This window comes from Apteryx mantelli, chromosome 18 (assembly GCF_036417845.1).
Source record: "Apteryx mantelli isolate bAptMan1 chromosome 18, bAptMan1.hap1, whole genome shotgun sequence".
Taxonomy (NCBI): Eukaryota; Metazoa; Chordata; class Aves; order Apterygiformes; family Apterygidae; genus Apteryx; species Apteryx mantelli.
Window position 1 is genome coordinate 5,958,198 of NC_089995.1, and position 19,359 is coordinate 5,977,556.

The 19,359-nt window shown below is 41.8% G+C and overlaps 2 protein-coding genes across 2 annotated transcripts; one reads left to right on the top strand and one right to left on the bottom strand.

Annotated features, from left to right (window-relative positions):
• Positions 1 to 483: 483 nt before the first annotated feature.
• On the top strand, positions 484 to 2,935 carry LOC136993632 (uncharacterized). The gene is made up of 2 exons (XM_067307858.1): positions 484 to 556; positions 1,737 to 2,935. Exon 2 carries the CDS (start codon positions 1,783 to 1,785, stop codon positions 2,557 to 2,559), a length of 777 nt encoding a protein of 258 aa, XP_067163959.1. The 5' UTR covers positions 484 to 556; positions 1,737 to 1,782; the 3' UTR covers positions 2,560 to 2,935.
• Positions 2,936 to 5,802: 2,867 nt separating this feature from the next.
• IFT52 (intraflagellar transport 52) lies at positions 5,803 to 17,871 on the bottom strand. The gene is made up of 13 exons (XM_013947217.2): positions 17,600 to 17,871; positions 16,371 to 16,458; positions 15,978 to 16,107; positions 15,050 to 15,125; positions 14,891 to 14,962; positions 14,054 to 14,180; positions 11,976 to 12,062; positions 11,234 to 11,302; positions 10,354 to 10,508; positions 8,933 to 9,020; positions 7,577 to 7,685; positions 6,698 to 6,843; positions 5,803 to 6,131 (listed from the first exon to the last, which is right to left on the bottom strand). The coding sequence occupies exons 1-13, from the start codon at positions 17,716 to 17,718 to the stop codon at positions 6,084 to 6,086; spliced, it is 1,314 nt and encodes a 437-aa protein (XP_013802671.2). The 5' UTR covers positions 17,719 to 17,871; the 3' UTR covers positions 5,803 to 6,083.
• Between the last annotated feature and the right edge of the window lie 1,488 nt (positions 17,872 to 19,359).

Genomic DNA, 19,359 nt, shown 5'->3' on the forward strand with positions numbered 1-19,359 from the left:
TTATGAGTTATAGCTGTTCTTGAACATGCCAGGAATTTGCACACATGTATTTTGGATTGTTGCTGTTTTTGCATGGCATACTACACATGCATATCTACACACACCTGCTAGTGCCCCTATTTTAATTCTAATTCCTATTGTTTGGTCTGTGCACACGAGTGTTCCCTGGTCTGTATTGCAGACTAAACTTAGCAGCTTTCTGTCTAGGGCCCACAAGGCAGGAATGCTGTAAATATCCTTCTTCTACAGTCAAAAAACATGGGTCCCAAGCCCGCTCGAACTTAATTGCAAACACCCTGTTTGTTCTCCTAACCCGCTTGCTAACTTGCTTCAAAGTTACAAGTGCAAGCAAGTCCTTGCAGGCCTCAGGATTTACTTTCAGCATGGTTGGTCACATCCCCCAATCACTACCGTCAAGCTAAAAATCCTCCCTCTCCCAAACTAGCTTAATTAGGAAATTAGCTTGTTAATTAATTACCAAAACTATAAAAATACTACCAGCAACATTTGCAAGAAAGGATCAGGATCTTGAAGTGGGTCTCTATAGAAGCTGAAGGTAAGTAGTGAGGTTTTTTTCCCACCTCTATCCTCTTAAAAGTAGCTACTTTTTATTTCCTTAGTATTTTTCTTGTATTAATTTATTTAAAGTGTCTTTGAGGAAGAAGTATTTTAGTCTCTTAAAGAACACTTCTCCCTCCACCATGACCCATAGTTGTACAGTCCCCCTTTATAGTAAATAAAGTGGCTTCTTTAATGATACTGGCTGCCTTCCCCACCTTGTCCTCGCATATTCCTTCTCCGTATGGTTAACAAGCAGTTGTTGACTGACCAAGGGGAGAGAACTTTCCTGGCAAGAGGAGGGGGAATGTGATGGAAACTGTTACTGACTGAGCAAAATGTACTGGTGCACAGTGTCAGAGAGAGACAAGAGCAGCCAGGAGGATGTGTCCAGGAGGATGTGTCCACCAGGACTTCCCCAGGTGCCACATGTGTAGACCGCAGGGTCCCACAAATCTGTGGACAGGGCCTTTACCACATGCAGGACTAAACATAATATAGGCGCTACTCCTTACTCTCAAACTCTTACTTATCCTAACCAGAGTCCAGTATTGGGGTGTCCCTCTCAAAAGCAAGCAACTCCACTCCAGCAGAGGTTAACACTGTCCTGGTTTGAGGAATGAGGACAGAATATCTGGTATTGCCAGGAAAAGGCCTGTCCTGCTCCAGCTTAGTACCACTAGCAGGTGGAGAGGTTTATTGAGACTCTTTACATCTAAGAGGACAAAACTAAGAGTAATAGTATGCAGGCTGAAGACATTAAGTGATGCCATTCAGTGGCTGAAGCTCAGCTGTGAGAGCTGATCTAACCAAATGGAGGACTGTTCCTTCAGGCCTCACATAGAAGGGAAACAGCTCTGCCTAACAGTACGTCCAAGGATTTCTCTGATTCTCTGGCCAAAAGCTGAATAGGTGCAACTGGGGATGCTCCCTTCTGCCTCAATTTGGCAAGGATGCTGCAGTGTTTGGGGGAGCACTTCTTAGATCACTGACAGTAATGACCACCTCTGAGCAGTAAATGGTCATGGTCTGACTGCCTATAAATGGGCAGCTGTCTTACATTAGAAGAAAATTACAGTTTGGATGCCTAACTTTCCTTGGATCTTGCATGTCTCCTCACCCTTCTAAGTGACACTGAGAAATAGGATTTTTGTTTATTTGCATATTTATTCTACCAGGGACATCTTCAACTTCACAAGCCTGACACTGCTGGGATACTGCATCATGTTGTCCACCAAGAGGAAGAGTACCAGTATCCTGACCCTAAAGGAAATCCTGGAAAATGGCTTTGTGGCAGGGGCCTCCAGCCATAGCCATTCTTCTCCTGTTCACTGTTATTACATGGACTCTAGCAGTGCCTCAAAACCCGATACCTGGGAGCTCCTCATAGACTTGGACAACACAGCAAAAGGCAGCTCTCTGTATGTTGTCAAGCAGTCAGAGTCTCTGAATAGCTGTGTGAAGACTGACCTGCATGGTCTGACCCAGGGAGTCTCTGATAGCAGTCTTGTCTCTTTCTGCAAGACCCCTCATGGTCAAACTGTCTTTGATCTGTCTGGTTTGCCTACTGAACACCCCAGTAGAGGACTGGGGTGCCACTCCATGATGGATGTGGTCTCACAGAACACATCAACACCGTGCAAGATGGAAAAGCACCCCAAACCACTGGAGAATCTGCTCTCCAAGAGCACTGAGCTTGTAACTGACATCTCAACCCTTGCAAAGCCACCAGCACCCAGATGGGAGATTTCTGAAATAAAAGCCCCCCTGGATACCAATCTGTCCCTTGACATAAGTGCTGAAGAGCTAAGGTTGCTGGGATGTTCAAAACTGGATACCCCATCGCTGGAGACCTCCTCTATAGTAATTCCTCTGGCTTGGCCTGGTGCCTTCAAGAGGTGCCCTACTCTGATCCATAGGTCTTCCACCTGTGAGACTCAGCTGAGTGACCAAGCCTGTATCTGTGTTTCTGCATCAAGCCCTGTGATGCTGCTGCCCTAGCTCCAGATCTAAGTGAATCCTTATCTTGAACTTGTGTGTGTTCAGCTGCTACATGCCTCATCGGACAGCTTCAGGTAACTTCTGTGATGCAGATCGTAATACGCTACACAAGCAACGGATGCATGCTGCAGCACAGAAGATCACAAAGCCAAGTAGCCTCCTACCCTGAACTGAGCCGGGGGCTTGCTTGCTGAGGAAACTACCTGTTGCTGCTGATGTAGGTGTAGTTTTTAATCTTCCAGCTGGAGATGACTTAGGTGGAAAACTGCTTGGGGCACTACTGGATGGAGAAAGCATAGACTGTTTGTTAGCTGTAGTCCCCAGAAAGCTGCTGTAAGCTAATGCCAGCTAATTGGCGCTGCTCAGTGCCATGCAGCTCCAGTGGTTTCCCAGACTAGTTCTCTTCCCCTCCCTTATCGGTGTCTTTTGTATTAACGCAATAAAGATTTCAACTTCATTCTGTGTGTGGTCTCTGACACTCATCACCTGGCAAGCTCTGACTGCTAACACTTCCTCAGGCTGAACTTCTGTAAATACACTTAAAGATAGTTGCTCAGCAAGCTTTACTTTATCCCTGGAGGGGGAAAGAAGGGGGGGGGGGGAACACTGCTGTCCTGCAGAGGACTGGTGAACAAGGCCAGCTGAGGACAAGGGGCAGTGTGGCTGCACGCAGGCTCGGTCTGGGGCTGCTGCAGGGCGAGCAGGCAGCGCCAAGTTGCGGCAGTGGCTGCCTGTCACTGCAGCTGTGCCAAGGAGGGCCGAGAGGCGATGGGACAAGATGGATGGGCCCTGCCAGGGTGGGGGGAAAGGACAGCTCTGCAGCCCCCGCCAGTCACTCCCCGCTGCCACCCCATTACCTGGCACACGGTGCTGTGGGAGCTTCACTGCTGGAGGGGAGCAGTGCTGCTGTGGCATGTGGGGGGCCACTGGGGCTGGGGATCCCTCTTCTGGTGTGCTGGAAGAAAGACAGCCCACGCACCGGGGGCAGGAGGCTCGGAAAGGGGGGACTGGGGAGAAAGCGGCTCCCTGGCGCTACAGCAGCATCGCTCTTTGTGCAGGGCTTTACTCCTCCACTCGTCTGGAGGAATTCTTCAACACAAACATTTACCAACACAGGTGCAGGGACAGCTTACCTCTTTCTGTAATTTCCACCCCTCTGGGGGAAAAAAGAGATGCCTCAGTCCCTGTTTAGGGGTTTTCCTGTGGGCCTGGTTAGCGTTTCCTACCTTACACGTCTACTTGCTCTACCTCCCCTTTTTGTTCAATGCTGTTTACAGTGGATGTGACAACTTGGAGAAGCACTTGTGTCAAAACAGCCTCCCCAGGCATTTAAAGTTTGCTGAAGAAATAATACACGTTCCTCAATCTTCCTTTAGGGATAGAGTAAGGCATGAGAAGTGATAAATTTTGCATAAGGAGATGGACAGAAAAAGGAGAAAGCAGCAGTGTCTGCTTATAGCCAAGATTTGTGAATTGTGGCAATAAGATCGTTCCTATATAAACTCCATGGTGAGCTGTGCGTAACACTGCAGGGTCTTCGCCTCACTGTTAAAAACCTTCACCCCTTTGAACTCCTTCCAGAGTCTGTCACCCAGCAACAAACCTTACATGTACCATACTTCTGTGACCAAAGCAAGCACTTCTGTTTACAGAATAACAGTTTAAATACTTCCAGAGGGCCAAAGGCACAGCTTTGAAGGAGAAAACTATTGCTTCCACATATATTTTACACTAGAGGTTCTGGGCCAAATAACATCTATTCTACTTCAGTTGTGGCAGTATAGACACCAAATACCAAACACAGAGTGGCTTGTATTCTCTTTCTAAAACACATTACAACATCAGGAACAGGTGACAACTCATGAAAGTGGCCCAGGAAGGGAACTTATCTACAGTTTGAAGTATAAACACCACAGAACAGTACAAACCAGATCTGTAATTAGCAAGAAGATCATGCAGCTGTTTGGTTCAACCGCAGTCTGTGCCGGTTGACTGATTGGTATTGATACTGCAGAGGAAAGATTAAGCTTATTGTGTAAATCTCTAGCTAGAACATACCATGCCCTGCTCTGTGTAAAAATATACAACCGGGTCAATTAAAGAGACAGAAACAAAACACTTCAAACATGCTGCTATAACCAAGACTTAAGTTGCAGATTTCAGCTATTGCCAGTGGAGGCACAAGGGCAGCCTGGGATATTGTGAATTCTTTATTGAATTGCCTACATCTGTGTAAAATAAGCCATATATCACATCTACCTACATTAAAAAAAAGGCTACAGAATGAGCAGACATACAAGCACTTCTGCTAACATATTAGCATGTCTCAACTGGTTAGTAACTTACACCTGCTTTGGGAAAATCTGTGCAACGTTCATAACCCAAAGCATGAAGGAATATAAAATGAACGGATTTTTTGATGAAACAAAGATGCAAAGATGTTCTGGAAAAAACAGCTTTTAAGTTAAAAAACAGGACACAGCAAGATAAATCACAGATCACAAAGGCTGCATAGTAGGCTGGGGGGGGGGGAAAGAATTTCAGTTTTATGGTTTGGGTCCCAGATTAAATACACAATTTGGAGATGTCAGAGTACAATTTCACATTTATGTAAAAAGAATGTCCTTGCAACGAAGACAGTGCTAATACTATTGACAAACCTTTTCCTTTCATTGCTAATACTCTTGGCTCCATTTTTGCTGTGCACTGAGCTTCAGTATTTTGCAGCCAATGAATTCCACTTTAATTTCCATTCTTGTGCCTACTTCACTATCTTTGGAATATTTTTTACTTACAGGTATTCTATATCTAGGCTATTCCCAAAGTTGCTGCACAGTATCATGTCTTCTTAATAGTAACCCATTAAATCTTGCAAGTCCCTTTCGTTCAAACGCAGTCCCCTCTTTTCAAAATGATACATTTCCAGCCTTATAAAAGGCAACAGAGTGTCACCATTGCTTATTTTCAGTTCTTCTCCCTTCCCCCCACCCCTGGAAGAGGTGTTTTCCTTCTACAGTAAGAAACCTACCTCTCTTTGGTTCATCTAGGCAGACAGCCAAAAGGAGATTGCCTCAGTGACAGATTAGCATACCTTCAGCAACTCCTGTATTTATGGCAACATTTTCTTCCACAGCTCACAAACCAAAATACTCATCTTTCCCACAGTGCCATTAAGGACTACGTGTACACTGAAAGAAGGCACAGTAAGCCTTACTGCAAGAACATTAATACTAGAGCCAGAAAGAAGGACCAAAAAACACATTTTATTAACATAAGACTTTTTTCATATGTTAAAAAAATCACAGTTACAATAAAGTAGTAGAAAAAATAGGGAATTATTTGGAAAATGGTTGCAAAATACAAGGCACTTCCTCAAAAGGCTTAAAATTACTACACATAAACGATCCAAACATTCGAAGAACCACTAGGATGATCCCAATTAATATAATGAATATGGAGGTTAAAAAAAAATTACAAGTATGTTTTTACTAAAACATCTCTCTCAGACTGGAGAAAGCCAGGTCTCAGTTACCATTCTGGAATCCAGTTTCACTTGTGTCGGTATCATGTTCCTAGTGAAGGGAATAGGAGGAAGAAAAAACAAGAGAATATTAATGATAAGGTAAAAATTTAAGATTTTCTCTTTAACTAGACTATCCAAGAAACGCGAAACACTTGTTAGTGGAAACAAGTGATCTGTGTGGGAGATATCCCAAACAGGCTTAAAAGCATCAATTTTACTATGAAGAATTATTTAAAACACAATCCTTGTGAGTAACACTGCTGGTTTCAAATTTAGTATTAGCAAGCAACAGGAACATTCATGAGGGCATGTTGCTTTTACAAAGTCTGCACAGTCAGTGAGCCATATTAAGCTGAAATTACCTGAACTACACTTGTGTGTATTAATCCAATTAAAATAAGACTTAATAAATTGAGCATTGCACATTCTATACAGATTACCAGTCATAAATATTCTGGATCACACTTCACTGGTCTAATTTACTGTACAGCAAACGTCTTAACGTATCACTGTACCTCTTGCCTGTGACAAGCATAGCTCCTACAAAGATACTGACTGCCAGCCTCTGTGCTGATACTACAAACTATTCACTTGCAGTTCTGTTATTAAAAATACCTGATTCAGTTTCTTAAACTCAACCACTTGGAAAAAGATGTGCTCCAGGATATGTTTGGCATCTTGCTTGTCCTTTGGGAGTTTGCTCGTTACTCCTAGGATTTCGCCACACTTTCGGACATAAAACTCCAAGTCATCATCGGTACCTAAACAAGCATCCCAAGGAAGGAGACAGATGAATATTATACATACCTGCAGCACCTGTGCAAAAATATACTACTCATTGCTATTTGTCATTGGCATTTTGGGAAGTTACGTCCTATAATTCAGGTGAGTGGACTAGCCATGATGTACTTCTGCAGCTAGTACTTTCTCATCTTGTTTAGATTTAAGGTGTGTTTAGAATAAATCTTACCATTTTTACTTTAAAGCAGAAAAAGATATGAAATTAATCAGCAACAGTGTGAAAAGTGATTTATGAATGATATAGGAAATGGAAGGTAGAAACAAAATAAAATGTCTGTTTATATTAAATGAGCTGCAGTCTCGTCAGCAATGTCAGCAGCACACAGGCACTTACCAACAGTCAGTGCTACATTTTGCACTGGTAACTTCAAAAACGATACTCAAAAACAATAGAAAGGGAAGCCAAAACTCTCTAGCATAACAGGACCCCTTGAAGGTCATACATCTATTTGAAAGGGGAAAACAAAAGACACAGGGAAAGGAAGAGGAAGCTGCACTGCTGCTATTTGATATTTCAAGACCAAGAAGTTATGTACTACCTTCCAAAGACTTGGAGCATTCTTGGTCCAGGATGACAGCAATAGGTTTTCATAAGCGAGGCCCGTGTTTTAAAACTGAATGTTATCACCAGTTTTCCTCCAAAAACTTGGATTTTATATATAAACATGAGAACAATCAGTCTGCTCTGCTTACATTTGTTTGTAATCTCTGCTAGACGGGCTTTCTCAGAGGAAAAAATTTCATCCAAGTCAAACAGCTCCAGAGGGGGAGGAGGCAATTCTCTGAAAGCAGGTGGAAAAACCTTGAAGACAAGAATTCGCATGGTTGATTGCCAAATATTTTTCTTACACTTTGTAGATAATTAAGAAGACAGCTCTGGACTTAGATCAGACTTTAAGAAACCTTTCGTACTTTAAAAATTCTATTTAGATTTCATAAAAATAACTAAATATTCCAAAAGAGTTTAGTCACATGTATGCCAGAATTTCTCCCCTTAAACTCTTATTCTAGATATTCTTAAAATGAAATCAAGCATTAAAATCAGACACTTTTCTGATTTATGCAGAAGTTAGCTTTGAGGAATCTAATTTATTGTCATCTAGCATCACAACAAAAGATATACTGCATTTGCATAGTTTGTTCTTAGTTTTGTTGCATGAGACTCAAGTGGTTCAATTTTGGATTGAAAAAGTCCAGGTAACAGGCTGGCCAATTCACCTTGGAAATGTATTCACATTAATTCTGGCAAAGGTTGTCAGGGAAAAAACGGATTTTCTTTTTCATGCGATCACCACTTAAGCCACAGGTTGCACTCTGCAACTAACAGGGCTTACAAGCGCTTGAAAGGGAGAGTGAATACCTTGTGTTTTTAAAGAGCTGCGCAGGAGACACTATTTTCAGTGGCATCCCTGCAGCTATAAGGATCATACTAACATCTCCTGAGGGGCCAAAGTAAAGGACGGAGCAGCGATGGCAAAACTTAAAAGATATCTGCTCTTTAAAATAAATTTGACACCACTGAAACTTGTGTTGCTGCTGCCAGCAAAATTCAGCCAGCCCTTGCTGTAGAAGAGCAATGCTCCACTTCCTACTTTCCCAATGGATGCGAAAGAATAAAGAAGAGTGGGACAGACTGGCTCCTCCTCTGGCAACAGCTGATAAACTACTTGCAGCATCACTGCTTTCCAAAACAGCATGATCCATTTTCACAGTAAAGGCTGAACCTCAACACCTTGCAGGACTGGAAACACCTAGGCAGGATTTGAAGAGATTATATATGCGAGTCATTCTGAGCTCTCTAGATTTTGATTGTGCTGTGCCACCAGATGCTTCATTTTCAAGCTTTGTTGATAAAGAGTACAAGTGTAAATAAATGCTCCTTTTTAAAAGAGCCCTTGCAATGTATTCAACTCTCAAATAATTAATAAAAACACAGCATCTCTTTTTTTTTTTTTTTTTTTTTTTTTTGAGAACTATGGAAATGATGCCAGAGGTTTTATACTAAAAGGAGGATTCTACATATCCTGTATCAGCAAGGAGATTACTCACAGCTGGCTGAAGGGGCGGCAGTGGAGTCTCAAACTGAGGCTGAATGAGCCGGAGAGGTTCATGCTTCACATTCAGCTGCTCATAAGCTCTGCAGCACAGAAAGAGTCAAAGTGTGAGGAGGAGAAGCGATACAATATCTATTTCCACTCGCGTGCATTAGAAAGGCTTACAGATATGAATATTTCAAAGACACCAGGGTCAACATTCTGCGCAAAGGTATAGCATAAAATAAAAATCACAAACCAGTCTGAAGTGACTGATTGACATGACACAGAAGTAGGAGGCCAGAAAGGTATGCTACAAATGGAAAAGTCGCAACAGTTACTTATATCACCGTTCCCTACAGAATAGCTTAGTGAAGTTCCCACATACAAGGCTTTCTTTACTGGAGACAAAACAAACCAGTATATTAAATAACAATAAACAAGGTAATTTTCCCAGAAAAGCTCTAGACCATTTCTAATAAAAGAATTCTGTTGTTAACAGGGGAATTCTGGAAGGCAACAAATGGGATGCCCACTTTTAGGACTCCAGAAAACTACACATCAGTAATAACCAACTTCTACAGAGAGCAAATTAGCTAAAATTATGATAGAGAAGAAAAAAAATAATGATTGCTGAAGATACAAGATGATGGAAAAGAAGGAAGTCACACATCAAAATTCTTCAAGAGACTTAAAGGGATGATTGTATATGTGGGAAAGGTGATCCAGTTCAAAAAAGCAGACTTGTAGATTTCCAAAAAGTTCTGAAAAAGTCCCTAATCAAAAGCCATTTAAAGAAATTATTTGTTATGGGATGGGAAGGGAGATCCCCTCATGAATTCACACCAAGTGAAAATACAAGAAATACATAGTAAGAAAAAAGAGCGTCCACAGTGCAGTGGAGTTTCACAGAACCTATGTTAAGTCTGCTACTATTCAACACGTTCATACATGATCTGGATGTACGATTTGTGATGTGACAAAGCTATTAAGTGATACAAAACTGATAAAACCAAGTAGCAGATGCACCTCAAGATACAGAATTATTGGAAAATGCAAAGATGAATGAAATTCAGCATCAATAAATGCCAAACAGTACATGTAAATGGAAAAACAACCAGCTCTCAAGTATCATTTCAGAAAGAAATCCAGCATCATTGTGGAAGTTCTATGAGAAATACCAGTTCATTCAATCAGCAGCAGTCAGAAACGGCAAAGAGAATGTCAGAAATTACAGCTAAGAAAAGGGGTAAGAGAAAACAGAAACATCACTGTGGCACTGTAAAAATCAAACCTCTGGTGCATCCGTATTCATAACGCTGCTTACAGCTCAGTCCCTTCTGCTCGTAAGCTCCCACACATTTAAACAAACAGAAAATGCCAAATAGAGAAAGCAAAAAAAAAAGAAAAAGAAAAGAAAAAATCACAGCTGCTGACTTGATAACTGAAGGGAGGGCAGTTGTATCTAGCTGATAAAGAGACGTATCAAACAACTTTGTGAAGTCTCTTGGGATTTCCTCTCCCTCTTGTAGACAGACTCTCAATCGCTCAGACAACGCAGCTGTATTTGGGATCATTGTATAGTCTGAAATCTGAACACAAGACATTGCTATGAGTGGAAAAAAATTCATTTACATAGTCTCTTTCTAGTTTTTACCTCACTTAAAATCTCATCTATAAATAATTGTATCACTCTCTACCAGCTATGACCCTTTGCGGTGTAGCTTATTAGATTTAGTAAACTGCGCAATCCCTGTTCTCTTAGCTGTAAAGCCAATTAGTTGTTTATTAAAATGAAATAGAGAGCTCACTGTAGTCACCTGTGAAATACTGCAGCTCTACCTTTTTATGCATAAGCAGTATACAGTTCTGTCAGGTACGTTATTTCCAAATAACGAAACAGCACTTACATCAGTCAAAAATCAGCTGAAAACGATACACAGATTGATCCCTACTCAAATAGAGAAAATCTGCCTTTACCTCATATATGCTCCTCCTGCCCGAAGGCTCAGACCTGAAGTACAAACCTACTGAACTGGAGCAACAAATGATCTGGTAAACACAGGCAAATCTGGAACACGCTTCTGTGACTGAAGTTTTCCAATAAACATCAATCCAACTGTGACAGAGATACTGCGCCATTGTTTTTTTATGCCTAGCTCCTCTGTCTAGCCCATCTCCTGCCAGGAACTAAAGGTCTGCAACAACAGCAGCATTTATCTAGCTGTTATTCATTTTCTGTTAAATGCATGGTTTGGTAAAACTGGTCCTGCTGGATCAAACTATTATTTACTTCATTGCAATGGATCTCTCTTACCCCAGGGTCCTCCATATCCACCTGGTTTAATTGGATATCTGATGTTGTGAGCCACTGAAAAAGTACATCCTGGAGAAGGGCAAAACAATTAATTTCAGGAGAGTCCAAGTAATCTATTACGATGCTAAAACTGCTTAAACATTCATAATAAATCCAACTAATAACATATGCTGAAAAAGAAGGAAAAAACTGTGTAATAAACCACAAAACACGTAGGGAGAAAATACAAACTTTGTATATACTTATGGAAGCAATGACTTACAACAAAGATCACACTTCGTGGTAGATGCATGCTTTCAAGGAACACCTCAGCAGAAAACACCCTTTCTTACATATGATGATAACATTACATATTCCACTTTGGAAAATCCATTAATATCTCTAGATGGTGGGAACTATATATGCAAAGGTTTATTATTAGAGCTTGATTGTGGCTATATGATTTAAAGAAGCTCTGAATAGGCAACAAACCAAAAAGCTACCAAATATTTAAACATCAACAACAATGAAGTGGTGGACAGAAGTAGGAAAAGCTTTTCAGAGTCCCATAACAATCTATTTTTTTTAGAATACATTCCTGTTACTTGTGTTTTGACAAATTCCCCGGTATGTTAGTATTGGGCTAGAATGTCCATATTGAATCTATTTCATAGCTGTCATGCTCTAAGAGGAAGCTAAAAGGCTTGAACTACTGTGTAAATGCTGTGAAGATCCACTAAGAAAACATTTTTTTAAAACTTACCATGATCTTACTGTTTTCTTCTTTATCTAAATATTGATCACAGAACATGTGGCAAGATCCCAACACTGCCATCTTTCCACCTTGAGCCTATCAACAAAGAAAATATAGCAAAAAATCCTTCCAGATCAGAGATTTAGAGGCAATTGTTAATGCAGTTTAATTACAAAGTGATTTAAAGAAATAGGAACTTTGGAAAAAGTAGTGCCAAAGGCAGTTTCAAAGATGGCAAGCTTACAAGAATGCAGCATTACTGTAAGAGTGTATATATGCTTACTTTTACAAGGCTTATAAATTTACTAAAAATAGTGATCTACATTTCGTAAGATTAGAGAGGCAATTGATTGGCAATCCCCCCCCCCAAAAATACACAGAGTATCATCAAGAATAGCTGCATTTAAGTGATTTTTGCAGAAAAAGAATGCTTTTTTTCAATCAAGCAAAAAAGAATTAAGTGAAATTAACATATTGTTAAGTTCCAGCAGCCCCTTCTCGACTAGTTCAGAATGTATTCCTAAAGGACTGACATGCAAGCATGCCAATGTAGCATGCATTCATGTCAACTAATGAGAAGAGTTTGATAATTTTATTCTTTGTAAGATTAAATGCAAAATATGCAGGTCATTATATTTTAATTTAGCTAAATTAAATATGTATGAAGACGTATGCATGAACCTGCTTTATAATTCTTTTCTATCCAGATTACCCCTTAACCCTTCCACAAGGATATACATAAGAAATAGGAAGTTTTCAACACAACAGAAAACAGCAATGCTTTCTGCACCGAGTGTAAAATTAGTAGCATAATGTAATCAGGAAGACTGCTGTAACAAGTCTGAAGATAAGTCACAAGATAGGCACAAGTCTTTTTATTCATCTTTATCTTTGTGTCTAAAACTTCCTCCAGCTAGTTAGAAAAAATGATGCCTGATTAAAAATCTATTTTACATTCGCACCCCTGTAACATATCAAAGGAAGAATTGCCAGTGTGATGTAAAATTGTTTCCACTACACAAAAGTATTACATTTCAGTAATCAACCCATGCAAATGACTTCATGAAGGTACAGAAATGTTTTTTGGGCTTCATCTATAGTATAATTTGGTTGTTACAATTCTCAAAAGAAAACACTCCTCTCCATACCAGTTAGGGGAAACACATGAGACTCTACTTAAACAGGTACAGTATTGAAACACAATACTAACTGTCATGGCTATAGTCCCAGTACAGTTTGGGTTTTACATAACTTAGATGATCATGTCGTCAAAAAGGATCTTCATATTAATGCAAATAACTTCAAGATTATCATGGGCCCAAGATTAGGCATGGATCCATACGTTTGGATCTATGTGCAAATACAGCACGGGGGAGAGAGATGTAATTATATCTTACTCTGACAGCCGCAGACTAAAACATGAACAGTAAGCGTACTTACAAGTTCACCTTACGCTACTGTATTGTCTTTGATTTATGAGGCTTATTTCAGCCACAACATGGGCGAATTAAGCCAGACATCTTCAGAAAAAAAAAATCACCTACCTAAGATACCAAAAATCACAGTACTATTAGAAATGCATCTACATAGTAAACAACATGTTAACATATTACATTCTTTCGCTATATTATCTCTTTGTACCTATCAGCTACTACTGTCTTCTGTTTTGTTTTTTAAATAAACTAAACAGGTCCCAACAGGTAAGATAACACATAAAAATCAACTAGTTCCAAGGAGATGGTCCTCTTTCTTAATACAATATGGCCTACTTGAAGCCAACAATAAATTCACTTACTAAATAGTCACTAAAACAGTGAAAAAATAAAACAAAGCAATGAAGAAGAACTAAAAAGAATCCTCCGGTATCCAAAGAAATACATAATCTTCGCTGACCATTAAATTCATTCTCCTTTGAACCCCATGCAACAAAGTTTTCCATAAAAGCAGATAAGAGTCGCTGGATTCATATAGAGTTTGCAGATGCATCAAAAATAGAAGTGGTTTATAAGCTCTGCCAGATAATATACTTACCATTCTTATGGGAGGCAAGGGGGAGAATACATGGTTTATTTCATGCAGAATCGTACCTCATGCTGATAAAAAGCAAGAATGGGTCGGTTGAGCGGGAAGCAAACAGATCCTGTGGACAAAACAGCCACTGCTGGTTTCATTACATTCAGTGTGGCACCAAATGGATACACAAAAGAAAGAGTTCTGCAGGAAATAGAGAAACTCTTTAAGTACCTGCTATATCAAGTAGGCCGGTCATATTTACAAGACTCAGTCTATCTGCCTAAACTGCAAATTGTAACTGTGTAGTGGTGGTGCAACGCTAAGAGGAATGCTTTATAAAATTCAGACAATTAAAAAGACATTTTAGGCTCTTTCCAGAGATTTTCCAAGTTGAGGATTTGTTTGTCTTATTTAAGCAACAAAGAAGGCTCTCCATTTTCACTTGTGTACTTCTGAATTTGAGAGAAGTGCAGGAGTATTTAACTGTAAATACACAATATAATACAAAATTTATGATAAATGTCTTACTTGTCTATCTTACTCTGCAATAAAACTCTCTGAAAACAACTAGAATTCTTCATGCCTACAGCCAGACAACCCACCAGAGGGCATTCATATTTATTTTGTTTAATCAAATTCAAATCCACAGAAAAGGGACAAAAAAGACCTGGTCAGGAGAGCAGTAATTCCCTTCAAAATCTACCACTCCTGCTCCTTGACTAGTTGCCAAGAGTTACTGAACAGATTCTTCTTTCCAGATAGAACCTTGAGAAGCAAGAATCTGATTGATGTTAAAAATACATCAGGACACCTCAACACAAGCACAATACACTCCTGCTAGGTTACAAGCCTGACAATTCAGATTTATGCTATAACGTTCCACACAAGCAGCTTCAGAGGAAAACACTTACTGTGCAGCATGTCCACCTCCATCTTCATCTGTTGTCTCAAACCCTGTTTTTCTTGCAGCTTCACTGATTCCTCTACAAGAGACGGAAAAGCAAAACCTACTGAAAACACAAGGGAGTATAAGACTTTACAGTAAAGATTTATATACCCAAAATATTTACCTATTCAAAACTCCATCAGAAATCAGTGCTTCTTTCGGGTGGAAATACTTGTAATATACATTTCGTACTACAGCATCTTGAAGAGAAAAATGAAGAAGTTTACATCATTAATATAATATATTATGCTAGACATAACAATGAAAAATGAATTCAGCTCTTGGCTACCTTGGGTGTTTGCTTCTAACACAAAACTGGCATGTGGTTCCCAAAAGAATTTCCTTCTGGACATACAGATTTAGAACAGGAATGTATTTGCAAGTTCAAACAAAAACATGCAGAATAAGCACATCTCCACATCTTCTGCAATTTTTACAGATGCAAAAAGATGTTCAAATTAAAAGAGTAAATATTTATCAAGGTTTACAAGTTCAAATTCTTTTTTATACATCTTCCAAAACCATCAGTGTTCTGATGCAAAAAGCACAGCCTAGAAGACCAGCTGTCCAACAGCCACTAAAGAGCCTAAAAATATTTTATGGACTGAAACACACAGTTCAGTTATTTTTTAGAAACACAAACTCTCATGAATGGTATTTTAGCAGGCTGCTAAAGAAAGGTGACACTGTTTATTCAGAGTGAGTATAAAGTGATTCAACCCATTAAAACACACTGAAAAAAATGTCTGTAATGAAAGGCTATTTACCAAGAAACATCACTAGTATTAACTTTTGTTAGTAAATACCATTAAAACTGACAACTATAGCAAAGGAATGGAGATGGCTATATTATCGGACTACTGTGGGCATGAAAAGCCCTTGGTGCACTTCAGTACTACACTGCTGTATACATGTAGATTTTAAGGAAAAAATCTTAGACCAAAAGGTGCTTTGTGAGAGGTATCTACATGGCTTACACCTACAAAGGCTGAACTTGTTCTTTAGATTTTGCTGGAAGCAGAGGAATAAGAGGTATTAGTGAGTCCCATTACCATTATTGACCACTACCCCATAGTCTTCTAACAAGTAGTTAATATTTGTGCCATATCTGGATTCACCGCCTTCTGTCAGCATCACCAGCAGTGCTCCACCCTCCTCCAGGAATTTCTTCAGAACAGAAAACTATAAAGTAACAAAAATCCAGAAAAATACGTAAGAAAAGAGCAAAGAACAATACCGCAGGAAATTACGCTGAGATGAGGGAAGGTAACTGTTTCTGACTACTTGCAATGAACTTGATCCTATGAGAAAGGTATTCAAATCTCAATTTGTGTAAATGTATATAAAGCAGTAATATTGCAAAGTCTTCTGCACTGTTCTTTTGTCTTTTGCATTAAACAAATCTAAAACCGTAACTAAACTGCAAACAATTATTGACTCCTTACCTCAGCAGCAGTGAACTTTTCTCTTGGCCCTGCTGTAATCCACAATTTTACTCCAATCAGTTTCTCCAATGTGATCTCATCTTTTAAACTACAAATAGATTAATCAAGAAACATGTTATTCTTGAATATCATCCTGAACCACAACTTTTTGTAAAGAACTGGCAAATAAACACAAAGCAAATCACTTCAGTCACTTCACATCCCTTTCGCAATTTAAAGTTGACAACTCAACCTAAAATAATCGTTATGTATTTCAACCCATTAAATAGAACAGTACACTAAAAAAGGTACTGTCACAGATCCAGAACTAGTATAAGCTGTCATAGCTGTTATCAAACTTTGCACCAGATGAGCTGCTTCTTACTTTTTTTTCTTTTTCTCTGGATGTATCTTGTAGCAGACAGAGAGACAACGTAGTAATTTAATACAGAAGGGCTGAATTTCTTTTTATCACAAACTTCAAGGCAACATAGACTCAAAAACCTGTATTTTGAATTTCATCCTCACAACTTGAGCTCTGTCTCTTCCACAAATAAAATACTTGAAAGCTTCCAACAAAGACCACGCATAGCATCCTGGAGCGAAATTTCAGCTAACATTGCAGAGCTCAATCAAGTCAAAGAAGGATTTTAGCTTGCCATAAAGACTACCAAAGATCATTCAGGTAGGTCAAGGAATTAAACGCTGCAGACTACATACAAATTTGGGGATATCTCTGCAGTGCCCCAACTCCCACCCACTGGGCCTACAGTAATATCTGCATATCACTGATGAATATGTGCTGAAGCACATATTGAAGCATCCTAGCCTCTTCACACAGCAGCAACCTATTTCTCCCCTGGAGAGGAGGTGAATCCACACAGCCCTTCTCCCCTGGCTGCAAAAAAGCCCAACTGTGCCTTCAGTGCTGCCTGTAAAGGAGCCCACCAACCACCCTATGGCTGAAGACCCACGAACCCACGCCCTTTAGACAACTCCCGCTGCTAGAGATGCCAATGCCGGGACGAATCGGGAGGATGAGGACAAAAGCAAGCAGCTAATGCCAGGCCCCACTGCAGCATGTCCCCAAACCCCTCCTGCAGCCTGGGCAAAGCCTCCCACCCGCCCCGCCGGGCGGCACGAAACCTGCCGGGTGGGCGAGGCTGTGTCACAGCCCCACAGCTCCCCCCCACCCCCACCCCGAGGCTCCAGAGAAGCTACGAGGGGCGCGTCGGGCAGTCGCAGCTCACCTCTGCATCCTCCAGCTACTACGAAGCCTTTTGCGCAAGGATTTGTAGCCGCTGTTGAGAGTGAAAGCCTCCCCCTTGGACGCATTGAAGAGTATGTCGTTCTGCTGGCCCTTCTCCATGGCGGCCGCGGTTATCCACGGGAAGCCCGAGCGGCGCTAGCTCCTTGAAGGGAATCTCCCAGCCCTGCCGGCAACGCGCCCTTCGCCAGCGGCCCTGCTCCCCGCGGCGCCAGCGGCGGCCCGCCGCGACCGCCACCCCGCCGCGCTCTGCCTAGCAACGCGCCGGCCGCGCAGGCGCGGTGGCAGCCTCGGCCAAAGAACCTTCCCGAAGCCAGGGGCAGCGGGCTGTTCCATTCCCGGGGAGGGGGAGGGGCTGGACTGTACCACTGCGGCTGGCGAGGGCCGCCCGGGGCGGGAGCCAGGCCCGCGCGCCGCCATCCCGCCCCACCGGGACCCCGAGGCCGGCGGCGGCGGCGCCTCTTGTCAGCGCCGGGGGAGGCCGCGGCCCTCAGCCGCCGCCCCCCTACCCCAACCGGGACAGTTTTCTGCCCCCGCTAGGAATTAGGGCTGGGCGTGCTACTTACTCATAGATCAGAAGTAAAATCCACCCCCCCCCTTTAACCCTTCCACTAACCTGCCGAAATCCTCCTTTAAAAAAAAGAAGGGGGGGGGGGGGACGCGGAAGCTGCAGCCAACTGTCAGGAAACGCAAAAAGCAGGTGGCTGCTGCCTAGCTGCCCCCGCTCCCCTCAGTTACATACAGGCCACAAAGGTGCAAACCCATCCGTGTGTTCACTTTAATATAAACCATGTAGTACTGCTGCTGTCGTAAGTATGCACAAGATAGAGTCTGGTAATTAAAAAAAATTGTTCGAATATAGGCTTCCCCACAGCATGATCGTTGCACAACTCTTAGAAATGCTCTTGTTTATCCATGTGTTGCACACAAATGACAATGCAGAAGCTTGGTCCCCTTTTGCCTCCCCCCAGAGACAGAATAACAAACTGTCTTTAAAAAAAAGGGGGGGTGAGGGGAAGGAGGGGAAGGTGACATTCAGTGAGTATACCAGCATTTAATAGCTTTTCTACATCGGTGACAGGCGTTTTCAGAACACCGCTGGAGGCCAGATGATTTTCTTGCTCAGTCTGAGGTGTTGGTCGCCTATGTGCAGGGGCTGGAGCCTCTGTTGGTGCTGGCCCGTGCTCCACCGTGCTCAGGACCACGCATGTTTTAGCGGTGCTCACGTTCTTCAGAGATGAGTCAAGAGGCGCAGTCCATGCTGTGAAAGGAACCCTTTCCCGCGAGGCAGGCTCTGGCCATAAGGTTGTCTGTATGCAGCCACTCTGCCTGGCCCCTTCCCCACACATTTTACCTGGGGTTTTTGCACACACTGGCCCCCTCCACAGCAGCCTCCTTGCTGCTTCAGCAACATCCCAGTCCTGGATCAGAGAGGGAGAGGGGAAGATCCATTCACTTTGGGGGCAGAGTGGCAGGCTTGGAAGACCACAGCACAGTTCAGGACTTGCAGACCGTTAGCTGCCTTTGGAGCAACACCTGATCAACAGTTTCTCAGCCCAGCTATGTCACCTGCAAGCTCAGTCCGGGATGCAGAAATGGCTTCCTGCCAAGAGCAGCAATGCTTACCTGTGCTGCCAACACAGCACTGCTTCTTTGGAGACTCCCACTGAACCCCTGCAGCCCTGGCATAAAGTATTAAAGCTGACCAGCACCTGCAGGCAACAGAAGAACTGCAGAATCTGC

What these genes read in the sequence shown, in the direction of transcription:
- LOC136993632 (XM_067307858.1), top strand. Translation starts at nt 1,783, where the DNA reads ATGTTGTCCACCAAGAGGAAGAGTACCAGTATCCTGACCCTAAAGGAA.
- IFT52 (XM_013947217.2), bottom strand. Translation starts at nt 17,718, where the DNA reads ATGGAGAAGGGCCAGCAGAACGACATACTCTTCAATGCGTCCAAGGGG. An exon ending in TCTGATGGAGTTTTGAATAG is followed by an intron (nt 14,963 to 15,049) that starts GTAAATATTTTG and finishes CGTCTCTTGTAG; the next exon opens with AGGAATCAGTGAAGCTGCAA. An exon ending in TGCCGCCCCTTCAGCCAGCT is followed by an intron (nt 7,686 to 8,932) that starts GTGAGTAATCTC and finishes CTTGTCTTCAAG; the next exon opens with GTTTTTCCACCTGCTTTCAG.